The sequence below is a fragment of the Peromyscus maniculatus genome, chromosome 4 (genome assembly GCF_049852395.1).
Source record: "Peromyscus maniculatus bairdii isolate BWxNUB_F1_BW_parent chromosome 4, HU_Pman_BW_mat_3.1, whole genome shotgun sequence".
Lineage (NCBI taxonomy): Eukaryota > Metazoa > Chordata > Mammalia > Rodentia > Cricetidae > Peromyscus > Peromyscus maniculatus.
Window position 1 is genome coordinate 136,795,879 of NC_134855.1, and position 22,026 is coordinate 136,817,904.

General features: G+C 43.2%; 2 protein-coding genes and 1 pseudogene across 15 annotated transcripts in view; 2 read left to right on the plus strand and 1 right to left on the minus strand.

The window, feature by feature from the left end:
- The window catches only part of Mroh8 (maestro heat like repeat family member 8), a 78,006-nt gene extending 61,730 nt beyond the window's left edge, over positions 1-16,276 (minus strand). For 9 of the 11 annotated variants that reach the window (XM_076571069.1, XM_076571067.1, XM_016002659.3 and 6 more), the window contains exons 1-4: positions 15,881-16,267; positions 6,779-6,897; positions 4,352-4,497; positions 2,510-2,632 (exon numbers count right to left, since the gene is read on the minus strand). In XM_076571069.1, the coding sequence (XP_076427184.1) occupies positions 2,510-2,632; positions 4,352-4,497; positions 6,779-6,897; positions 15,881-16,170 (678 nt within the window). In that variant the 5' untranslated portion in view covers positions 16,171-16,267. Of the gene's footprint in view, positions 1-2,509; positions 2,633-4,351; positions 4,498-6,778; positions 6,898-15,880 lie in introns of all 11 variants that reach the window. The other 2 variants (XM_006984142.4, XM_042276662.1) reach the window with 2 other exon arrangements.
- LOC143272809 (transcription termination factor 1, mitochondrial-like) lies at positions 4,521-5,401 on the plus strand (annotated as a pseudogene).
- Rpn2 (ribophorin II) overlaps positions 15,890-22,026 on the plus strand; it is a 51,194-nt gene continuing 45,057 nt past the window's right edge. For all 4 annotated transcript variants that reach the window (XR_013050900.1, XR_013050901.1, XM_042276670.2 and 1 more), the window contains exons 1-2: positions 15,890-16,024; positions 18,703-18,896. Coding sequence is in view for 2 of the 4 variants with exons in the window: in XM_042276670.2 (XP_042132604.2) it covers positions 16,012-16,024; positions 18,703-18,896 (207 nt within the window). In the remaining 2 variants the exon portion in view is untranslated. The remainder of the gene's footprint in view (positions 16,025-18,702; positions 18,897-22,026) is intronic.

Consider the following 22,026-nt stretch of genomic DNA (forward strand, 5'->3'; position numbering starts at 1 on the left):
TTTGGTTTTTCAAGACAGGGTATCTGTGTAGCCCTGGCTGTCCTGGAATTTGCTCTGTAGACCATGCTAGCCTTGAACTCACAGAGATCTGCTTGCCTTTGCCTCTGCCTCTGCTGGGATTAAAGGCATGCGCTGCCACCACCCGGCTTATTCTCTTTTCTTGACTGAGGATGTGATATGACTGATGGTTTGAGTTCCTGCCCTGACTCCCTTCCATGATGAACTGTAACCTGGAACTGAAGCCAAACAAACCCTTTCTTCCCCAAGTTGCTTTTGATCAGGTTATTTACCACAGCCACAGAAAGGAAACTAGAAAAATAATATCCTGATGGTTTGTCCTGAAAAAGGAATAACTTTCCAATTGGCAGGAGAGCTGTGCTGGAAACCCTGCAGAGTGATGGGGGAACTCCACCAGAGCCAAGCCAGTTTATAAAGCTCCTCTATTCTGATCAATCTGTAACAATTCCCATAACTATAGCAACTTGTGTCTCCAGATTCTTGTCTCCCCAGCCCTGTGGACCCCCAGTTATGGCCTCCAGGAGACATGTTTATCTATCCTTTACCTAATGGTTCTTAACTGAGTACTCACTGGTTACCCCAGCAACAACTGTTGCTGCAAGTTATCTGGAGGTGTAAGCGAAATAAACCCTTTCCTCCCCAAGTTGCTTTTGGTTATAGTGTCTTATCACTGTAATGGAAACCCTGAGTCATACAGCCATGCATTAAGGTGGGTCAAGAAAAGTTAACTGATGCCTTCAAGTTCTTTCTCTGCAACAACAACTCCAACCATTTCCTCCTCGTGAGTTGTCACAGAACTGCCTCTTCTGCTGTGCACCTGTTCTCTTGGTGTTGGAAGGACGCTTTTCCAACCCCTGTACGCATGGCTGTGGTGACAAAGTGGATTCAGTGACCCATGCAATTCTCTCCTGGACACTAGCTACCCTTAACTTTTGTCGACAGAGCCCTTCTCAGCCCATATCTTGATAGACAGCAGGCTTGAGCCTGTTATCACAGGCTGAGTCCACTTGCAGAGAATGGGCTTGTGCTCTCTGAGATTTGCATTTGTGGATTTTCCAGGTTGGCTGGTTGAAATGCATGGCAATCAACTGCTGTAAATCCTGGTACAAGCCCAACTTGGAAAGTAATTCATGTTGTCTCGGTCCTATGGCTACCCCTAGCCAACTAGAAAGCTGCAGTGATTCATAAATCCGCATTCTCTCAATCTGTTCTCTTGATGCATTATTTGGAAAAGTTCTCAATCTACTTGATTTTCAAAGCATGGTCGTTTCTGAGTGACTGTAAACTCTTAGAGGAAAAGGGTTAAAGTTGCTAGCGGACCCTGTAACTGTCTCCTGGCAACACTCTTAGCTGTTGGCCTTCATTCTTAGAAGTTAACCATCAGCTTAACAAGCCCTACAGATCTGAGGCTTGAGGGGAATCGCTCATATTCTGGGACTATATAAGCAAGGTCAGAATCAGAAGTTCAGAGGTTTGGAAAAAATGTAGGGAATCTGTCACAGACAGGAGACTACAGCACCAGGAAATAAGATGTGTGAGTAAATGTATCAGTCCTCTGCAGTTTGCCTGGATCCTTTGACATGGACCATCTATCCCTCTATTCCCCCATATACTCATTTAAACTTTTGTCAGAGTCCCACAACTGACTATAGCTTGCTAGGCCAAGGAGCAGGGATTAGGTCTCCTTTGCCTTTGTGGACTCAGTGTCAATGGCTAGAACCAGCAGTATTTAATAAGACATTTTATGAATGGATGAACTTTGGCAGGATATAGCTGGAGTAAGACGAAGGAAAAAAATACAATAGTGAAAATAACACTATCATGTTTCTCAAATGTGTCTGATATATCAGAGACTGTTACATAACTTACTTGGGGGGGGGTGTTTCTTTTGTTTTTTTGTTTTTCAAGACAAGGTTTCTCTGTGTAGCCATGGCTGTCCTGGAACTTGCTCTGTAGACCAGGCTGGTCTTGAACTCACAGAGATTGCACCTGCCTCTGCCTCCTGAGTGCTGGGATTAAAGGCGTGCACCACTACACCTGGCTACTTACATTTCTTTTTAATTAAATGTTTACAATAAGTCTGTGAAGTAAATATAGCTATTCTTATTTTATTAATGAAGAAACTGAGGCATTCATAAGTTAAATACTTTCAGAAGTCACACAGCTATAGAGGCAGAGCTGACACTTGAACCCAAGCATTTGACACTTTGCCCCAAACTACTGCTTAAATATTCCAATTGCTAAAAAACTTAAATGCAGTTCTTCTCTCTCTCTCTCTCTCTCTCTCTCTCTCTCTCTCTCTCTCTCTCTCTCTCTCTCTCTCTCTCTTAAATGATTTCCAAGGTGATTACATTTGAAAGGTGTCTCAGAGTGGTTTTCCTTGTTGAACAGACACTGCTAATGAACTGAACTGATAGCATGGGTGAAACTCCATAGGCCAAGTCAGGAGTTCCAGCACCACTGTGACCTCTGCCAAACCCACAGTACTTACACTTAGGACATGCACTATCTCTGCCATGTGACGGTGGATAAAGGACTCTGTGCTTTCGTCATAAGCTAAGGTTTGGCTCAAAGAAGACAAAGATCTTAGGAACTTCAACTTTTCAGGTTCACCCTGAATTTGTGGGGAAAAAGATAAAAAATACAATTACACATCATCTCATTTGATTAATGTACAATGCTTTTGCAAAGTTCCTTGAAATGTTTTTAAACACATGGCATCTTTTTTTGTTTGTTTGTTTTTTGTTTTTTTTTTTTGTTGTTGTTGTTGTTTTTGTTTTTCGAGACAGGGTTTCTCTGTGTGGCTTTACGCCTTTTCCTGGAACTCACTTGGTAGCCCAGGCTGGCCTCGAACTCACAGAGATCCATCCGCCTGGCTCTGCCTCCCGAGTGCTGGGATTAAAGGTGTGCGCCACCACCGCCCGGCTAAGGTATGACATCTTATCCAATCCAGGATCTGTCTCTAACTACAAGGAGTGCACAGAGCACAGAATCCAACGAGCTGCCTGCCGTACCCACTGCCGTGGCTGGGACCACATCGTGCCCTCCGGTGCAGCACTCAGTGCTCCAGGCTCTCCCCACCTTCAGGCCTCGCCACAGTCCACCTACCCTCCATCATGCAGCCAGACTAAGATTCCCAAAGGCGACCCTGATTCTGCTATTTCTAGTTAGTTCTTCGGATGCCATCAAAGAGTCACCATTTCAAGTTAAGGCTTCCTTTAAAAATGCAAGTTCTGATTTGAATAAAATCTTCTCATATTGACGTTCTGTTTTTCTGACCACAGAAGCAATATCTACTTACTATAGAAACTTTGAAATAAAGCAAAAAGAGGAGAATGCAGTCTACAGGAACATTTCTTCCAGTTTTCCCCCTGGCTACAGATGGTGTAAACTCATACACATTCCCTGGATAGCAAGGACTGATTTTATGGCCTCCCCTTGCCTCAAGAGCTGGAATTACAGGACAGCCAGGACTACACAGAGATCCTAGGTAGTCTTACTCCAGTTTTCAAGGTCAAGCACTGTCTGCCCTGGCAATGCCTTTATCTACCTTATATTTCTGTCCCCCGCTTCATCACCATGGTTTAAATGTGTGAGGCTTGAGTTCCTTAAGCACGCTGGTTTTGGGTTTGTTTGTTTGTTTGTTTTTACTACTTCCATTTCCCTAATTCTAACTTTTCCTTTTTCCTTTTATCCCTCAGACCTGAGCTCAAAGGTAACTTCCTCAGAGGTGCCTCCTCTCCCCTCACAGCAGGTGAGTTTTCTTATACTCTCACAGGATGTATGACTGGTTCATTTCAACAATGGAACACCACATACCCAGTACACAGGACCGTACAGATTTATAGTCACTCACCTAGAACATGTGTGGGCTGTTTTTCCTGTAATTATATTCATTTGCAGGGACAGAAAATGCTAACAGTGGTTATGTGAAGAGAGTGAGGTGACAGAAGATTAACCTTTGACTTTTATTAAGGCTTTAATATTTATTATAAATATAAATAATATATAAATTTAATAATTTATAAATATAAAAATTACAAGGATAAATATATTTTATAATCAATAAAATATTCAGGTATATAATAATGTTATGTTGAGGTTTTTTTTTTTTTTTTTTTTTTTTGGTTTTTCGAGACAGGGTTTCTCTGTGTAGCTTTGCACCTTTCCTGGATCTTGCTCTATAGACCAGGCTGGCCTCAAACTCACAAAGATCTGCCTGCCTCTGCCTCCCGAGTGCTGGGATTAAAGGCGTGCTCCACCACCATCCAGCTGAGAATATTTTTTATTAGAAGGAATAAATTGGATTGCTCATGAAGACTGCCATGCCTACCTTTAGCTCACCACGTAAAACCTCCTGTATGGACTGGACCAGCCTCTCAACACTGGCCTCATTGAGGGGTGCCTGGAGATTCAGGGGTCTGAGGTTATCTGGAAGGGACTCCTGAGTGAGTTCAGGGATGTCAGAGATGTCCGAATCTAATACCAAAAGAAAGATACAGATGACAGCTCTGTGGTGTAAAGTGAGGATGGTCAGTGTTGTAAGGCACCAGCTTAGGGCACAGCTTCTTCTGCCTGTTTGACCAAGACCTCCTCCCTCCAACTTTCCCTTTTTTTCTCAGTGGTGACATCAGTGTTCTTAGAGCCTTCCAGCCATAGGGCCCTTTAGGCCTGGGCGGTAACAAATGGTGAAAAGGATAACATTTAAAATCTCCAGTCTGGGGGCCTCTGCTGACTATTGATCGTGCTCCTAGAACCTTCTCCAACAGTCGGAATGTGATAAATGGTTGAAGTTTTGTGACCAGTATGTTTTTAGGTAACAACCATCCCACAGACTTTGTCAGGAAGATAATTTCTAAAAAATGTTTCCTTTTTAATTCAGAGTAGCAAATGAGTGAAAACTAATATTAAATGCTTACTTTCAACTTTCAACTTGAAAGGGGCAGGGGCTGTGGTTGCTTCTGGTATGTGTCAGGCTGGAGCTGAAATCCTAGACTTTTCCAACAACTGTACCAAAAAAAAAAAAAAAAAAAAAAAAAAACCTACACAAATATCAAGAGAAGCTGCTCTCTCTCAAATACACTGATGAGGAGGTACAGAAGTTTGTCCTAAGCTATCTGAACCTGATCTTGTCAGAGAACAAGTTTAATGATAAAATAGATGGCCTTATAGAACAAAGAATCAGCATTTCACAAATAACTGAAAATCCTAGGGGTCTAGACTCAACCATAAATAGTTTGAAAACGCAGTTCAAAGAGTTGGTTCGAGTGCACCAAGCGTTGCCCTCCTGTCAGGAGTCAGAAGACAGAAAGCTCAATTGAAAAGACTGAATGGACCCTCTGAGGATTTCAGCCCTACTTTTGTATTCTCTTTGGGCTCCTGAGTGCCACAGCTGGGAACCTCTTCCACTTCTTGTCATCTACTAACTACATTTAATTAAAGCCACATCCTCATTTGCCTCTGGTCTTGGCACAGGTTGTTTGCTCTGCTTACATTTCCCCTTCCTTCCCATAGTTACCTCTCTCTGCCTTGCCGATTCCTACTCTTTTTCAGGTCTCAGCTCCCAAAAGCCTCCTGGCCAGTAATAAACTTTGGGATATCAAATACCCTGACCCGCACACCCATTACATGAATTATACTTAGTTCCAGCTATATGTCTATAAGTCCTTGGTGCATGTTCTGTTTGCTGCTCTATCTCCAGGAGTTTGATCATGTTTGGGCACAGCAGGGCACTGATATCTGCTGAGCACATGAATGAGTGAATATGATTCCCCAGGCACAGTAGGTCTTTCCTGGCTCTTGAATTCGAGCTCCATTTCCATCTCTCTGGTTACTCTTCCCCCCATTTCTCCCCAAGGTTGTCCTTATGAGGCTTCCCATAACTGTTTGCTGACAACCACCGTTTAAAGTAAGGTTCTCGTCTCTCCTACTTGTTGTCTCAGCCTCTTGTTTAACTCTTCCACAGAGCTTACTATACCTCGCAACTATTTTAGTTACTGTCTATTTTGGAAGGTCTCTCTTCTGCACTGTGCCAGTATAGATGGCAGGGACCTGGCGGTTGGTGACGGTTACTGCTGTAGACTCAGCATCTCCTACTGCACTCAATTCCTGTTTCCTGAGCACATGAGGATAACTATTTTGCAGGCCAGTCTACGTCCTACCGTCAACATGAAGACACCCTCACCCCCCACCCCACCACACTGGCCTTTCCTTTCTCAGAATCCCTCTGGCACTCAGTGTGCTGCAGTCTGCAGCAGCATCTCTCAGGATTGAGTTTAGCTTCCTGTATGTCTAGACTAATGCTAAGTAAGCCAATCTTGTTTTAAGGTTTTAACATCATGAACCAAATTAACCATCAAAATCTAGCTGAGGGCTGCTCCCCCAGCAATTATTCAACCACTATCCTTTGTCTGGACTTCTCTATTTTTATTCTATGTGTGTGCATGCTTTGTCTGCATGGATAGCTGTGCACCAGGTGCATGCAGCGCCCTCAGAGGTCAGAAGAGGGCACTGGATCCCCGGAACTGGAGCAGCAGATGGTATAAACTACCATGTGGACGCTGGGACTTGAAGTAGGTGCTCTGCAAGAACAACACATGCTGTTGGCTGTACTTTAAAAGAGAGGTCTAGGGTGTAGCTTGGTGGTAGAGCATTTGCCTAGCATGTATGAAATCTTGGGTTCAACTCTTTGTACAGAAAACGGCCAAAGTCCTTCTCCCCACTCACTTAAAAAAAAAAAAAAAACACTCCTTTTTTTCACCTGTAAATTCAACATTAGTTACATCTTTCTGAATGTCTTCTAAGTTGCTCAGCTGTAGATCTACACTTCCAGAGTCACTGTCAGAAGCATAAGGGATCACTACTCCTGTACCACCGACCCTAGGAGTGAGAGAGGGATTCAAAGAATTAGTTTTCAGAAGTGCTTCTGTCATAGCATTCTGTTGAATGCCCATGGGTCCCCTTCTCAGAAAAGCATCTCCTGATCATCAATTTAGATTGCGTAGCCTCTCCCCACCCTAGCCAGATACTTTTCTTTCACAGTATTTGTTCATATGCTGTATGTCTATCAGACATCTTGTCCACAATGCATCCCCGGCACCCAGAATAATGTCACTCTCTGTGAGAGTGATGGATAGATGGATGAATGAAAGCAGACTGCAGTAGGAAGACCCCTCTACAACAGGCCTCAATCTCCTTTACCCTTGCTTGATATGTCTTTTTTATTCTGCAGCCCATAATACCTTCCAGTATAGCATCCAGTTATTGATTTATTCATGCTGGGGAAAGAACCTGGGCTTCATACATTCTGAGCTCTACCCCAGGGCTATACCACAACCTACTTAATTGATTAGTTTGTTACTTTACATATTTTTGCAGTGTTAGGGATTGAGCCAGAGCCTAGTATACTCTAGCTAGGCACTCTACCAATGAGCCACATCCCACACTTCTAATTCAGTTATTTACAATGTTCAATGTTTAATCATTTCTTCTGCTAAAATATAGGCTCCCTGCTGACAGGCTGCTATGGATATATTCCATCAGAATAGAACAGTGACCTGCACACGGTAGTATAGGCTTAGTGAATGAATACATAGAATGACATTTATTGAATGATAAACATAGGTTAATTAATGAAAAAGAAAGTTGCTAACAGATGTGCTGGCTCATGCCTGTAATCCCAGCCCTCTGGGGGATGAAATAGGAGGACTGCCATCAGTTCTAGGCTGGCTTGGGCTACAAAGTGAGAACCCATCAGCTCAAACAAAATAGAACAGAAAAGACAAAACAAGGAGGTTGCTGAACAATGGTGTAATGTGATCCAATTTTTATTAAAATAATGTTTTAGTAAAAGTGATGTGTATATGCATATATACCATAAACATACATACAAACACTGTAAAATGGAGTGGAATTTTTTTAGAGAAAAGTTCCATTTCTAAGCTGTCCATATTGCTTAAAATTTTAATATTGGTATGGATATTAAATATTGACAAAAGAAGTCAGTCATGGTGGTGCACACACCTTTAATCCCAGCACTAGGGAGGAAGAGATAGGTGGATCTCTGTGAGTTCAAGGCCAGCCTGGTCTACAAAGTGAGTTCCAGGACAGCCAGAGCTACACAGAGAAACCCTGTCTCAAAAACAAAACAAAACAAAAATTTTAACAAAGGGGCTGGAGAGATGGCTCATCAGTGAAGAGCACTGGTTACTCTTCTAGAGGTCCTGAGTTCAATTCCCAACAACCACATGGTGGCTCACAACCATCCATAGTGAGATCTGGCTCCCTCTTCTTCTTCTCCTCCTTCTTCTCTTTAAGATTTATTTATTTATTTATTTATTTATTTATTTATTTATTTATTTATTTATTTATTTATTTATTTATTTATTATGTATACAGGAGAAGGTGCCAGATCTCCTTACAGATGGTTGTGAGCCACCATGTGCTAGGAATTGAACTCAGGACCTCTGGAAAAGCAGTCAGTGCTCTTAACCTCTGAGCCATCTCTCTAACCCCCATGGCACCCTCTTCTGGTCTATAAGCATACACAAAGGCAGAACACTGTATATACAATAAATAAATAAATCTTTAAAAAAATGTTAAAAAAGACATGGAGCAAAAAAAAAAAAACCCACCCATAAATTGCACTTGGAAGTATAATTTGGGACAACTACTTTGGCAATTATTAATCATTATGCAGTAAAGTCAAAAGTGTATATTCTCTATGACTCACTATTCTACACTTAGGAATGTATTCTGGTAGAACTTACACATGTGTTCAGGAAATTATATAAGGATCTTTACAGAAGTGGTCATTGTGGTAAAAAACAAAAAACAAGAAACAAATCAGGCCCCTTGAGGCAGCTGATGGCTGGTCACTAGCGCAGATAAACTGTGGTCTGGTCACACAGTGAAGAACTATACAGCAATACAACGCCCAGCTCCAGCTACACATAACAATGCTCACCATGCTCAAAGGTGCCAAACAGGGTGGCTGACATCTGCAATCTCAACACTTGAGAATCTAAGACAGGAGTTTGAGGCCAGCCTGGGCTACATAGAAAGCTTCCAGTTCTTTAAAATAAGAAATTAAAAAAAAAAAAAGTCATTTGGCACTCAGGAGGCAGAGGCAGGTGGATCTCTGTGAGTTCAAGGCCAGCCTGGTCTACAAAATGAGTTCTAGGACAGCCAGAGCTGTAACACAGAGAAACCCTGTCTTGAAAAACAAAAACAAAAAAAAAAATCATTTGAAAAAGTATTCTATAACTTCCAGGTAAATGATAAGAAAAACTAATGTGCTTTTTAAAATTATATTCATTTATTTTGTATATGTGTATGTGTAGGTGACTGTGTGCTAAGATACGTGTGTGTAGGGGTCCAGAGACAAATGGGAGTTAGTTCTCCCTTCCCACCATGTGGGTTACAGGGATCAAACTCAGACGACCAACATCAGTGGCAAGTGCCTTTTCCCACTGAGCCATTTTGCTGGACCTAAAACACATCTTGACGTTATCAGTAAAGTAAAAAACCCCGTTGAGGGAATTTTGTCTGTGGTCTGATGTTCAATAGTCAGGCCTCGGTTCGGGAGGCAGGGTTTCACATTCAGCTGGCTGGAACGGATCATGGTGTTATCTGGTGGACTCAAGACAAAAGAAAGTAATCCACACCACACCACACCACCCCATACCGAAGATTAGGCGGGACTGGAAGGTTGCCTGATCTTTTTGAGCTGGGACAAGAATCCTGGTCGTTTGCGATTATCTCAGGTTCTTATCCTTAATATTTGTCCCCAAGTTTTATTTTATTATAAACGGTAAAAGAAATCGCTTTATCGGATGCCCACGCGGGGCATTATTAAACCACGCAAAGGCAGCGTGATTCCACCATGCCAACTAGGGCAATGGCAGTGGCTCTTCCCCCAGCTCCTTCTAGTGTGCTTTCCTGCGTTCAGGGGTTTTCCGTTGCTGCCCTCCCAGACACAAATCCCCGGCTCCTCACAGTTCACCCATGTGTCTGCTGCTACTCTCCCAGGTCAATTCTGCTCAAAGAGTACACAAGCTCCGGAACAGAAGCTAGTCCAGCCGCCTTATGCATTCGTTCCTAGCCGGCTGAGCTTGAGCTGCCTTGGTGCCGCACCTGCTCCACCTGCTGGTCGAACATTGTCACTACATCTGATTACCTTTGCACAACACCATCCTTCCAGCACTGGAGTCAGATTGAATAAGATACATGCTTTGGGAAAACTTACTAATAAAAATAATAAAAAAATATTCAGACACAGACAGAGGTATTTAGAGCAGATCCTACCGCACCATTACATAATGAAATTGAAAAGGAACAGCCCAAGTTATCAGAAAACCAACTTTAATCTAACCAATCACCATATAGGAACAACCTATATGAACAGGTATCCCCAAGGCTATGGAAGAGCCTATGACTGGAATCCTGTCAAAATGTTAGACTTGAGGAGATTTAAGGAAGCAATAGTTTAATATGGTATGCATTACCTTTTGTGAGACAGATGTTAAACTCATGGGCAACTAGTAACAGAACTATTCCAAAAGTTTAGAAATATTTGGTTACAGCAATATTAGAAGCTGGTCTTCAGTTACGTTGAAGACTTGGTGGAAAGATGAGGCTAGGGTCATCAAACAATGACATAGAACTAGAGGTACTGAAATTTCCCAAGGTCAATTTCTCAGAGAAGGCAATTATGCTATATAAGACAGTCTATATACGATGAACATACCTTGGCTCTGTGCCATATAGCAGCTTTGAATGCTTGGGATAGGATTGAAGAAGCTGGAAAGAGGTCTGAGTCATTACTAAAATTATACAGGGCCCAAAAGAAGCCTTCATTGATTTTTTACAAAGATTGACTTCAACTATGAATAGAATGATATCAGATCCAGAAGTTAGACAAGTATTAATTAAATCCTTGGCTTTTGAAGATGCTAATTCACAATACAAAAGGATAATCAGGTCTTTAAATGCGAGATAAGCACCCATGGATGAATGGATCTGAAATACAAATGATACTGAATCTTATACTCATGATGATACTTAGAAGAGGAGTTTCCAAAAACTTTAAGAAAAATCAAAATGTCAGATTTAATTGTGTTAAACGAGGTCATCTAAAAAGGCTAATAGAAAAGGTATTCCTAGAAACAGGGTTTTATTTGTTTTTTTGTTTTTTGTTTTCTCTAGAAATAATCCAACCAGCAGGCCCCAGCCTTCTGGAATATGCAGAAGGTGCGGCAAAGGCCCACACTGGATTAAAGAATGCAGACCAACAAGGGGCCTCTCACAGGCTCCCATGTCAAATTTGGTTCAATCATTTCCTGTCACCATGAGGGGAACTCCTCCACTGAGCAATTAAAGGGCCTAAATGGTGCACAGCTTCAGTAGGTAAGACAAAATTTTCAGGAGAGACCATAAAACAAGTATTTTGGCAAACTTCTATAAACGACCAAAGACCTAAGCTTAAAGCATTGTAATTGAAGGTTTGGTTGGCATAGGGGAAGATGTAACCATAATTTCACCAAAATCTTGGCATCCAGATTGGCCTCTTTAGGAGGTAAATGTTCAACTTCTTGGGATTGGAAATTTAGCTCAGGTAAAACAAAGTTCCAGATGGGTCAAATGCACAGGGCCAGAAGGACAGATTCAAAAATTAAAACCATATGTGGCTAAACATAACAATGAATTTATGGGGATGTTGCTGTGGGATAATGCTCTTGTACACTGTAAAGATTTGTCACTCGAATTGGTTTAATAAAACACTGATTGGCCAGTAGCCAGGCAGGAATTATAGGTGGTATGAACAGACTAGGATAATTCTAGGAAGAGGAAGGGCAGAGTCAGGAGTTGCCAGCCAGGCACAGAGGAAGCAAGTTTTGAGAAAAGGTACCAAGCCACATGGCTAAACATAGACAAGAATTATGCATTAATTTAAGTATAAGTGCTATTAGTAATAAGCCTGAGCTACCAGCTGAGCATTTATAAATAATATTAAACCTCTGAGTCAACTATTTGGGAAGCAGCTGCTGGGTATTTGGGAAAAAGCGAGAGAGAAACATTCCGCATATAGGATGTGATTTATTACAACAATGGAAAACACAGATCAACATTCCTCCAATCTCAAAAACAAACTGCAGAAAATGCTACTGAGAGAAATATTAGATGGTATTCTGAAGAGCGGCCACAGACACTTCATGTTGTACATAAACAGGACATAACAGCTGGTAATCTTACAAGGGTACTAACAGCACTACCTTTAAAATGGCTGACTGACAAACCATTTATCTGGGTGAAACAATGGCCTTTAATATCAGAAAAATGACAGGCATTAGAACAGTGGGTACAGGAGCATCTAAATGCTCAACATATTGAAGAATTGACCAGTGCTAGGAATTCTCCTATATTTGTCATTAAAAAGAAATCCGGAAAATAGAGAATGTTAATAGATTTGAGAGCCATAAATAAAATAATTCAGCCCATTGGCTCCTTATAGCCTGCAATACTCTTGTCTTCTCTAATATCTAAAGAATGGTCTTTTATAGTGATTGATTTAAAAGAAAGATTTTGTACTAGATTTTTTTTTTTTTTTTTTTACAAGAACAGGATAGAGAAAATTTTGCCTTCACGGTGCCTACTTATAACAATTCCCAGCCTGTTAAAAGGAATCATTGGAAAGTTCTCCCACAAGGGATGTTAAACAGCCCCACCTTCTGTAAATATTTTGTACAACAGCCATTGGAAACAATTTGTAAACAGTTTCCTCAATTATAATTTACCATTATATGGACGATATCTTACATATTACAATTTTATTGTCCATGTTTTTACCAGGCTCTTTGCAGTTGGTTGTTGGTTATTTTGTTTGTTTGTTTGTTTGTTTGTTTGTTTGTTTTCTGAGACAGGGTCACACTATGTAGCCCTGACTTTCCTGGAACTCATTATGTAGACCAGGCTGGCCTCAAACTCACACAGATCCTCCTGCCTCTGCCTCCCAAGTGCTGAGACTAAAGGCATGTGCTATCATACCCAGCTGTTGGTATATGTTTTAACAACAGATTCTCCAAATGTAGTCTGATTTTTTCTTGTTTATGTGTTTTCATTTTCTTCAGTGCTAAGAATCTAACCCAGGATACTATACATTTTAGGCAAGTGTTCTACCACTGAGCCCAGACCTAAGTGTAATTCTTAAGTGACCACTGATGGCTCTTTTCATTTACATCAATAAGTAAGACATAACTACAACAACAAAGACATGGTCAAACTATTGACAATGTAAATTTTGCAGACATAACACTTTGTGTGTGTAGTAGTCATGGCTGGCAGCAAATTCATGATGTGGCTGAGGGTGACCTTGTACTTCATATCCTCCTGCCTCTGTTTCTCAAGTGCTGGGATCACAGGTGTGTGCCACCATATCAGAAGTGAGACATTTTAAAATTTAATCTCTAATAAACTTTTTTCTATCATTAGGTTTGGATAATCAACAAATCAATAAATCAAGTTCTCCTTTGCCACATATGCCAATTTTATGGTGTAAATACTCCAAAATCAATGTTTCTCTTAGAAACAATCTGTGTAGTGGTATATATACTATCTTATCACATTCTACTGATGAGGTATTTCATGTATATAGGCAATCACAAATATTCAGAAAATGGTAAATGTAATAAAAGCAGGAAATGAAAAGTTTTATTTTCCGCATATTTTCTTTTACTTTGTGGCTACATAATTTAATGTTCTAAATAACTATATTTACCAAATTTGCAAAATTATTGAAAACTTAACAGCTGGCTCTTTCTCTAGCACATCACTGGCTTGTCTTATTACTGAACTGGTAGAGTTCTTTAAGTGTATTCTAGTTCAGCACTTACAGGAAACCATGGAGTTGGCCTGGCCTTGAGAGGCACGTGTCATAGGTTTTCCAGGTTAGAGTCTTTGGCTCCTGGGCATTGTGTGCCTTCAGTTCCTGAGAAATCAAGGGACTCCTTCAGGCAGTGAAGCATTCAGACAGCTTTGTGTTTCTCTTCATGTTGTTGCCTTAGAAGTCAATTGTCTTGGACATTAATCTTGTGTACCCCGTGTAGCTTATAAATGTCATTGTATCCTGACAACTACCATAGTATTGATCCTGGCAATCGCCATTATATTGTTTCTGATAAAGGTATAAAAAGTCTTTTTGCTCTCAATAAGATTATCCCAGTCTCAGTCTTGCTGTGGCCCCTCCAACCCAAGCCTGGTTTAATTCCCAGACCAGCTATATCAGGTAACCTTGGCCTGGTACGTAAGCACAGGCCTTACAGGCACACCCAGGATTACTGTCTGGGATCTTGAAAATATCTGTCAAATTGCCAGCACAGTGCAGCTACCCTGGCTGAGCTAGTGAGCACGTGAAACACAGCTAGCACAACAGAGGAGCCGAAGTGAAAAAGCGGCATGGGGCTAACAACTACTATATGGAGGGTGATACTCACTAGACACGGACCTGACTCTCCCCTACACAGCTGACTAATACTTGGGGCAATACTAATGAGAAGAAGCATTCTTATACTCTGCATCCTCACAACAGTTAAAAGCAGACCATAGTCAAAATGCCTGAACTGAAATATTTCCTTCCTTTTAAAGAGCTGATAGCACCACCACACACTTGACAAAATAATGACAAAAAAGTAAATGAAATCATGTATGTAGAATGCTTAGTACTCTTTCCAACTGTATTGTAAATGCTCAGCAATTGAAACTACATATTAGTTTTGGCTTCCATTTTGAGTCTGTTAAATTTGCAGATTAGGGCATCCCTCAGTCCTCACCAGAGAAGCTTCTTCTTGCAGTAGATGGCAATCAATAGAGAAACCTACAACTGATCGACATACAGAGAACAAGAGACTTTGGAAATCTCAGCCCTAAATGGGATGTCTATATCATACTTCTCACCTCAAGGCTCAGGGTTCTACGTGGGAGAGGACTAGAAAGATTGTAAGAGCCAGACGTGGTGAATGGCTTCAAGGAAAGAGTGTTTTCCAAACACAGCAGGGGAGATGCAAGACGAACCTACAGAGATTTGTGAGAGTATAAACAAGATCTACAGAAGCCCAAGCTATAGAGAATCCCAGTACCGAGTAGGGGAAGTAGGCACAGAAGACCCGCCCCTAGCCAAGCTATTCATAACTGGTAGCTAGTGGGAGAAGGAAAATCAGTTTTTTCAATGGAGTGACTCTGGGTGTATCAACCACTCTCCAGGGCAGGACTCCATGCTTAGTTTGTTTTTGATTTTTTAGAAAGGCAGAGAAATAGAGCATGAAGTTGGGTGGGTAGGGAGTTGGGGGAAGGGAATGAATATGATCAAAATACATTGTATGAAATTCTCAAAGAATAAAGTATTTTTTAAAATGGTCTTCAGAGTTACTGTATCGCTCACTGGTTTGAAAACTGGGTAAAAAAAAATTCACTCATAAGTCAGTTATTAACAATCTAGGTAATCCTTCAACCATCATTCCCAAAAGGGGTTAAAATCATGTCACTCTAGCCTTCTCCTCCCTTCTCCGGGCTTTAAAATTGGCCGGGCTGCGGGAGAACCCCGTGATTGACAGGGTGTCCAGCCAGTCACTGGCACTGGCCAATCAGAGGCGGCCCCGTCTCAGGCCCAGCCCAAGTCCCTGTCCAATCGCGTCCGGGTGGCGGCCAGAGCAGGACGGTTGGGAGGCGGTCGGTTCCAAGTGGGCCGCGGCGCGGGGGGGACGGCGGGTTGGCCGGCCGGAACCCCGAAAGCGGTTCGCACGCCACGCGTGGAGCCCGCACACCGCGGCTGCTGAGAACCGCCCTGCCCAGCGGGACCGCCGAGACTGACCTTGGCCGGGAGCCCATCCTGGCAGGCGGCGTGTGCTGTGGGTCCCTGGCGTCCCCTCCGGCGCGCTCTTGGAGCCACTTCCCAGAGCGGAAGTCTGCCTGCTCTGGCTCCGGTGGGACCTGCTCGGAGGAATGGCGCCGCCGGGTGAGACGTTGCGCATGGCTCAACAGTGGGGCCCCGCGGCCGACACGCCTTGGGGAGCGGGGCGTCGCCCGCGGGAGGCTAGTGCGGACCACACGGGCGCCGGCCAGGCGCTGTTCCCCTCCCCTACGGGGCAGGGGCATGGGCATGGGCTCGGGCGCTTTCGGGGGTCGTAGGTGTGACGGAGGGCTGCGAGTTCTGGTGAAGTGCTGCCGACCCGAAGGGTTGCTGCGGACGGGGAGCGTGCAACGCGTGGCTACGGGTCCCCGCGAGGCCCAGCGCGAACCGCGGTAGCGCGGACCCAGGCCCGGCCGCCTTCATTCATTTGAGTGGTGCCGGCGGCCTGCAGCCGGTCTGGGAGTCACCCTTGGCGTCCTGAAAGCCTTTGACCATGTCACTGGACTTTGTTTGGGCCCTAGGTTCCTTTTCACTGACAGGGACAGGAGACTCACCTAGCCGAAAGCCTAGGCTATGAAGGGATACTAGAGGCGCAGACTGGCCTCATAACTGAGTAACTGGCCGCATACTCATTGTGAGACCAGGTGCCAGGGGCTTATCCCCTCTGCGCCTCAGTTTCTCGATTGGTATCTGCTTCGTAAGAGCTGTGTTGAATGGTATTCTGTGCTTGCTTTCTAACAGTGCAGAGCAAAATTCGATGCTTGGTAGATTTTTGAATGGACACAGTAGTGTGGAACCTCGTGTCATCTTTTTAAAAATCACTATTTGGGTGTATATCTTCTATTCCCCCGGCCGATGAGTAGTTGGAATCCCAGAGAAAGGAACTAACTCGGGAACGCAGTGAACAAAACTTGCCATTTCACTGATTTGCTGGTTAAAGTGGTTAAAGTCAGAATGTGTATTGAAACTGTCTCAAGTGTGAGTCTCAGGTGTCTTAGGGCAGGGACAGGTAACTTAGGAACCTTAATTTTTTTTTTCTATTTTTAGGTAGGGTCTAGGGAGCTGGGGAGCTGGGTTCAGTTCCCAGCACTGAGAGAAGAACAAGTTCATGGCACGCAGGAGCATTCACTGTATATTGATGAATACTGCACACTATAGAGCTCTTTGCTCTTTTAGTTTAGGCTTGGGGCATCACACCCAGGGAATGGATTCTACACTAAGCCATTGCCGCTACACATACACTTTTAAGTTTTTAAAGAGCGTTCACGTTTAGGTTAGCAAACACACACAGACTTAAATGAAACTACTGTTCATAGAAGAGTGAGTCTCTGTGAGCTATGCACCTTGAACATTGAAAAAAGAAAGAAAAGTAGGGCGCTGTCAAGGTGACTCCGGAGTTAATGTTCTTGTCATTAAGCCTTATGCTAAGATGACTGAGTTCGATCTTCAGGTGGAACTGCATGGTAGGAGGAGAGAACTGACTCCCAAGTTTTCCTCTGACCTCCATATGTTCACACCCCTGACCCCAATTTAATTTATTTTTCTTAAGAGGAATGTGAATGAACTCCGTAGTGTTGACTGAGTTTGACTCCAACCAAGACTGGCCACTTGTAACCGACTCAGTTCTCTTCTTTGTAAAGTAAGCCTTTAAAGGAGTCTAATCCAGCTTGAGCGATAGGCAAGGAGCTAGGCCATTGATGTTAGTCTTGTAACTGCCTTTTAATGCTTTTAACTTGGGTGACAGACGATTCACTTTTTCATGACACACAGGCCGTTCAGGTGTTCCCTGGTCTTTGTTTTTAATGAAAGATGGCAGATGCCATTCCTACAGGTTCTTCTGTCCCCTGGGGGGGGGGGGGTCACAGACGGGACTGGTTTTTCTTTTTCTCTTTCCCTTTATTCAGGGCATACCATACCTGGCTGTCTGTAAGACTTGGAACTACTGAGATAAATATGAGAAATAGTCTTTAGCCTCCAGCTCCTAGAGGCTAGGAGCTTAGTATTTAGCAGAGAGATCAGCCTTCATATTCTTTCTTGTTATTGTTGTTGTTTGGTGCTTTTGGGGGGGTGTTGTTTTGTTTTTTGTTTTTTTACCCACCCACACCCACACCCAGACAGGGTTTCTCCATGTAGTCCCAGCAGTCCTGGTACTTGCTTTGTAAACCAGGCTGGTGCTCCCTACAGACCAATCATTGTTCTAAAAGCTTTCTCCTTGACTCCTAAGGAGCCCAGGCATGACACTTGTCATCTGCTTTATGCTTGAGGAGGCTGAGGCAGTTGCTGAATAACTTAACTGTGGTTCCTATATAGGCCAGAGGCTAGGTCCTTCATTGTACTGGGGCCTAACTCAAGGAAAGCTTCTGGAAGAAACGTAAGCCGAAACCTGAAAGGACACATCATGCGAAGTTGAAGTTGAGGCAAACCTAAAGAGTGTTGTTGGGTAGGGAGGAACATGGCTCCTTGAGGAACAGGCTGGAAAGTGAAAGTTGTTGGAGTGGGCGAGGGAGGAGTTTGGTTGAGAAGGAGACAAGATACAAGGATTCAGGATTGGTTCTGTCCTGAGGCGTTTTAAATGGGAATGGTGCTTTGGTGTTCTTCAGATTTCTAGAGCTTTCATAAAAGACTGTCCTGGTATTTGAAGATGGGGGTCATCATTCCCCATCTCTTGAGTCTAGACCTGTGTTCTCTACCCATTCCCACGTGGTTAGGCTCCCAGTCCTTGCTGCATCATACTGTGACGAGGGGTAATGTGGCATGTACTTAACTAGCCATTTTCCTCAAAGGTTCAAGCGCTGTCTTCCTGTTGGCCCTGACAATCATAGCCAGCACCCAGGCTCTGACACCTACCCACTACCTCACCAAGCATGATGTGGAAAGACTGAAAGCCTCTTTGGATCGCCCTTTCACAAATTTGGAGTCTGCCTTCTACTCCATCGTGGGACTCAACAGCCTTGGGGCACAGGTGTCAGATGTCAAGGTAAAGCTGCCTTTCTTCTGTTCACAGTGCTTTAGGAGAATCTTAATCTCCTCACATGCTCCTCTTGTATACTTTAAAACAAACCCTTGCTGGTGTGAGTATTACTGCATTTAATGCAACAAATACTTCTTTCAGTCTGAGGTTGGTTGTTTACTTAATGTATGTCTCAATAGGTGGGTATTTCTTCTTTTTTGATGAGTATTCTGTCTGCATGTCTGCCTGCATGCCAGAAGAGGGCACCAGATCCCATTACAGATGGTTGTGAGCCACCATGGGGTTGCTGGGAATTGAACTCAGGACCTCTGGAAGATCAGCCTTAACTGCTGAGCCATCTCTCCAGCCCCAGTCATCTTCCCAGCCCCAGCTGGTTGTTTCTAAGGGAAAGGAGGAAAGAGAGTCAGAGCCTCTGGAATCTACTAGAACTCTTATCTGTGAAACTACTCAGTACAGGACTTGGTTTGTGTACTTCTTAACCACTGAGCCATCTCCCCAGCCCCATGTGTGCTTGGAAAGTGCTAGGTGCATGGCTAATAACTCAAAGGAGCTCAAGGTGGAGGACTCAACAAGCATTAATCAGTGAGAGTCATTGTGTGGGGCAATTTGGACGAAGTCTACTTTTGGTGATCAGAATACATTGCATTTGAAATGTTTTCTGGCTTGAGGAACTGTCGTTGGTTTTTTGTTTGGTTTTTTTTTTTACTCTTTGGAGGCCTGCCCCCCAGCCTTTCTCTATTCTAGATCCCTTTCTTTCCTTCTTACTTCTTGCTCCTCCCTCTTCTCTTGAGCCTAGATTTCTCCTTCTATTTATTCTGTCTGCCTGGCAGCCCTGCCTAGCCCTATCCTGCTTAGGTATTGGCTGTTCAGCTCTTTATTAGACCATCAGGTGTTTTAGACAGGCAGAGTAACACAGCTGTACAGAGTTAAACAAAAGCAACTTAAAAGAATGCAACACAACTTTGCACCATTAAACAAATGTTCCACAGCATAAACAAATGTAACACATCTTAAACTAATATTCCACAACAAGGAACAGCTAAGGGGGTGTGTAGTCATTACAAAATCATGGACAGTTAGGCTAAGACATTTTCTATGACTTCATAAGAAATTACCATAAATTTAGGATTTATAAACCACCCATTTGTGCAGCAAAATGGCTCAGTGAGTAAAGGTACCTGCTGCCAAAGCTGATGACCTGAGTGAGTTCAGCTCTGAGAACTCACGGTGGAGGGAGAAAACCAACTCCTGCAGGTTGTTGGTGACAAAGATGAGGCTCGGTTTGTCAGCCTTGTCTGCAGAAACCTTTGCTAGCTGAGCTCTCTCATTGACGCTGGTACTACTTTTCATTATAGCATGCATCCTTGATTTGTCACAGTGTACCCTGATGTGGTTCTGCTTCTTCCTCAGGGGTTGTATGTACATTGGTCCATGAGGGTGCAGGAAGCAGAAGTGGGGAACAGTGTTTGGATGGCTGTGGGTATGATGGAGACAGCCCTCTGGGGTATGACTTTGGTGAATCAGCTCAGCTTTATTCCAGAGTATAGGGAATAGGATTGGGAGGCCTGGGGACAAACCCTAATTTGCATTAAGTGGCACACTTAAGGCTTCACATGTGACACCGGGGTCCTATAGCAAAGCTCTTAGTACAAGTCTTAGTTGCCATATGTACAGCAGGGGAAGGCTTCTAGCAGGACACTGTGCTAAGGGTCAAGCTAAAGATAAGCTAGGTCATCCAGGCTTAGAGACAGCTTTCAGATAAGGTCAGTCCTTCGGACCCAGGGACATTCTCCAGAGAAGGGCAGGTAGAGGACAGTTAGTCTTGCTGGAGATGGAGTCCCCCATGTCATCTAGCTTTGGAGAAAGCTGCTCGACCAGGATAGACTGCAACCTCTGACCATCAAGTCCTCCCACCACTTTGAGCTATTTTGCTACATCACAAATAATGAAAGACCTTTATGATAAGGTGTTTCCACACAAATGCCCGTTGTTTATGCTGTTGTCTTGTGTTTTGCTTTCTTTGAAGAGTCAGTGGGCGAAGTGATGCACACCCTTAGTCCTGGCACTTGGGAAGCAGAGTGGAAAGATCTCTGAGTTCCAGTTCAGCCTGGTCTACAGAGTGAGTTCCAGGCCAGCCAGGACTACAGAAAGAGGCCCTATTTCAAACCAGGCAGGGGCAATCAGAGTGTGTACTGTCTGTTGTCCAGTGTCTCGATTTCCTATATTTTGTCTAGTTTTGTAACTATTGGTAGAAGCGTCAAGTTGATGCCTTCAGTTCTGTCTTGGCCAGAACTGGGAGTCTCTGCCAGAGTCTTTTAGTTCATGTCAGCGCTTGTTCTTTTTGGGGGGGCTAAAAAGGTCCCGTTTGTGCCAATAGGTCAAGGGGTGTGGGGGGGGGGGAGTGAGGGGGATCATGAGCACACACTTCTTCTTGGCTTTTGGGCAGGATCTACTCTATCCCAGGCAGGAGTCAGTAATCAGTGTTACTTATTGAGGATTTTGTATGTGCCAGGTACACCTGGTATGTTCTTTTGAGTTATCTTCATGTGTCTATATTGTCAGAAACATTTCCTGTAACAGAGGAGGAAATAAGACCTAGAAGAGGTTGACTGTGAGTATCTACCAGTGAGTCTGAATGTAAAGAGGGTGACAGACTCTGCTTCCCATGGTCACATCCATGTTGAAGCTTGTTTTTGGAAGTGAGGGTTTATTGAAATATAGCCACACCGTTCGTATACATATCATCTACTGTTGCTTCTGTAGCTTAACAATGTACTCTGTAGTTTCTAGGCCGTTTAGCCCCAAATCCTGAAATAATGACTAATTGGTCTTTATAGGAAAAATTTGCTAATCCCTGCTGTCTGGGAATCAGCTTATTCAAATTTCTCCTGTGTGTGACTATGTTAAGGGTGCACTTTTCCTTATAGTCTCGTGAACCCTCAAAGTGAGTTACTTTAGCTTAAAAGTAAGCTCACAGGCATCAGTCAGTTAACCTAAACTTTTCATTCTGCTCCCCTTTCCTGTGAAAAGGGGATTATGTATCCCACCTCACTAGATTGTTGTTATTATAAAGTGAAATCAGATTATGCCAAAAGGGCCCCTTTCACAGAGTAGCTCTAGTTATGGTTCTTTAATA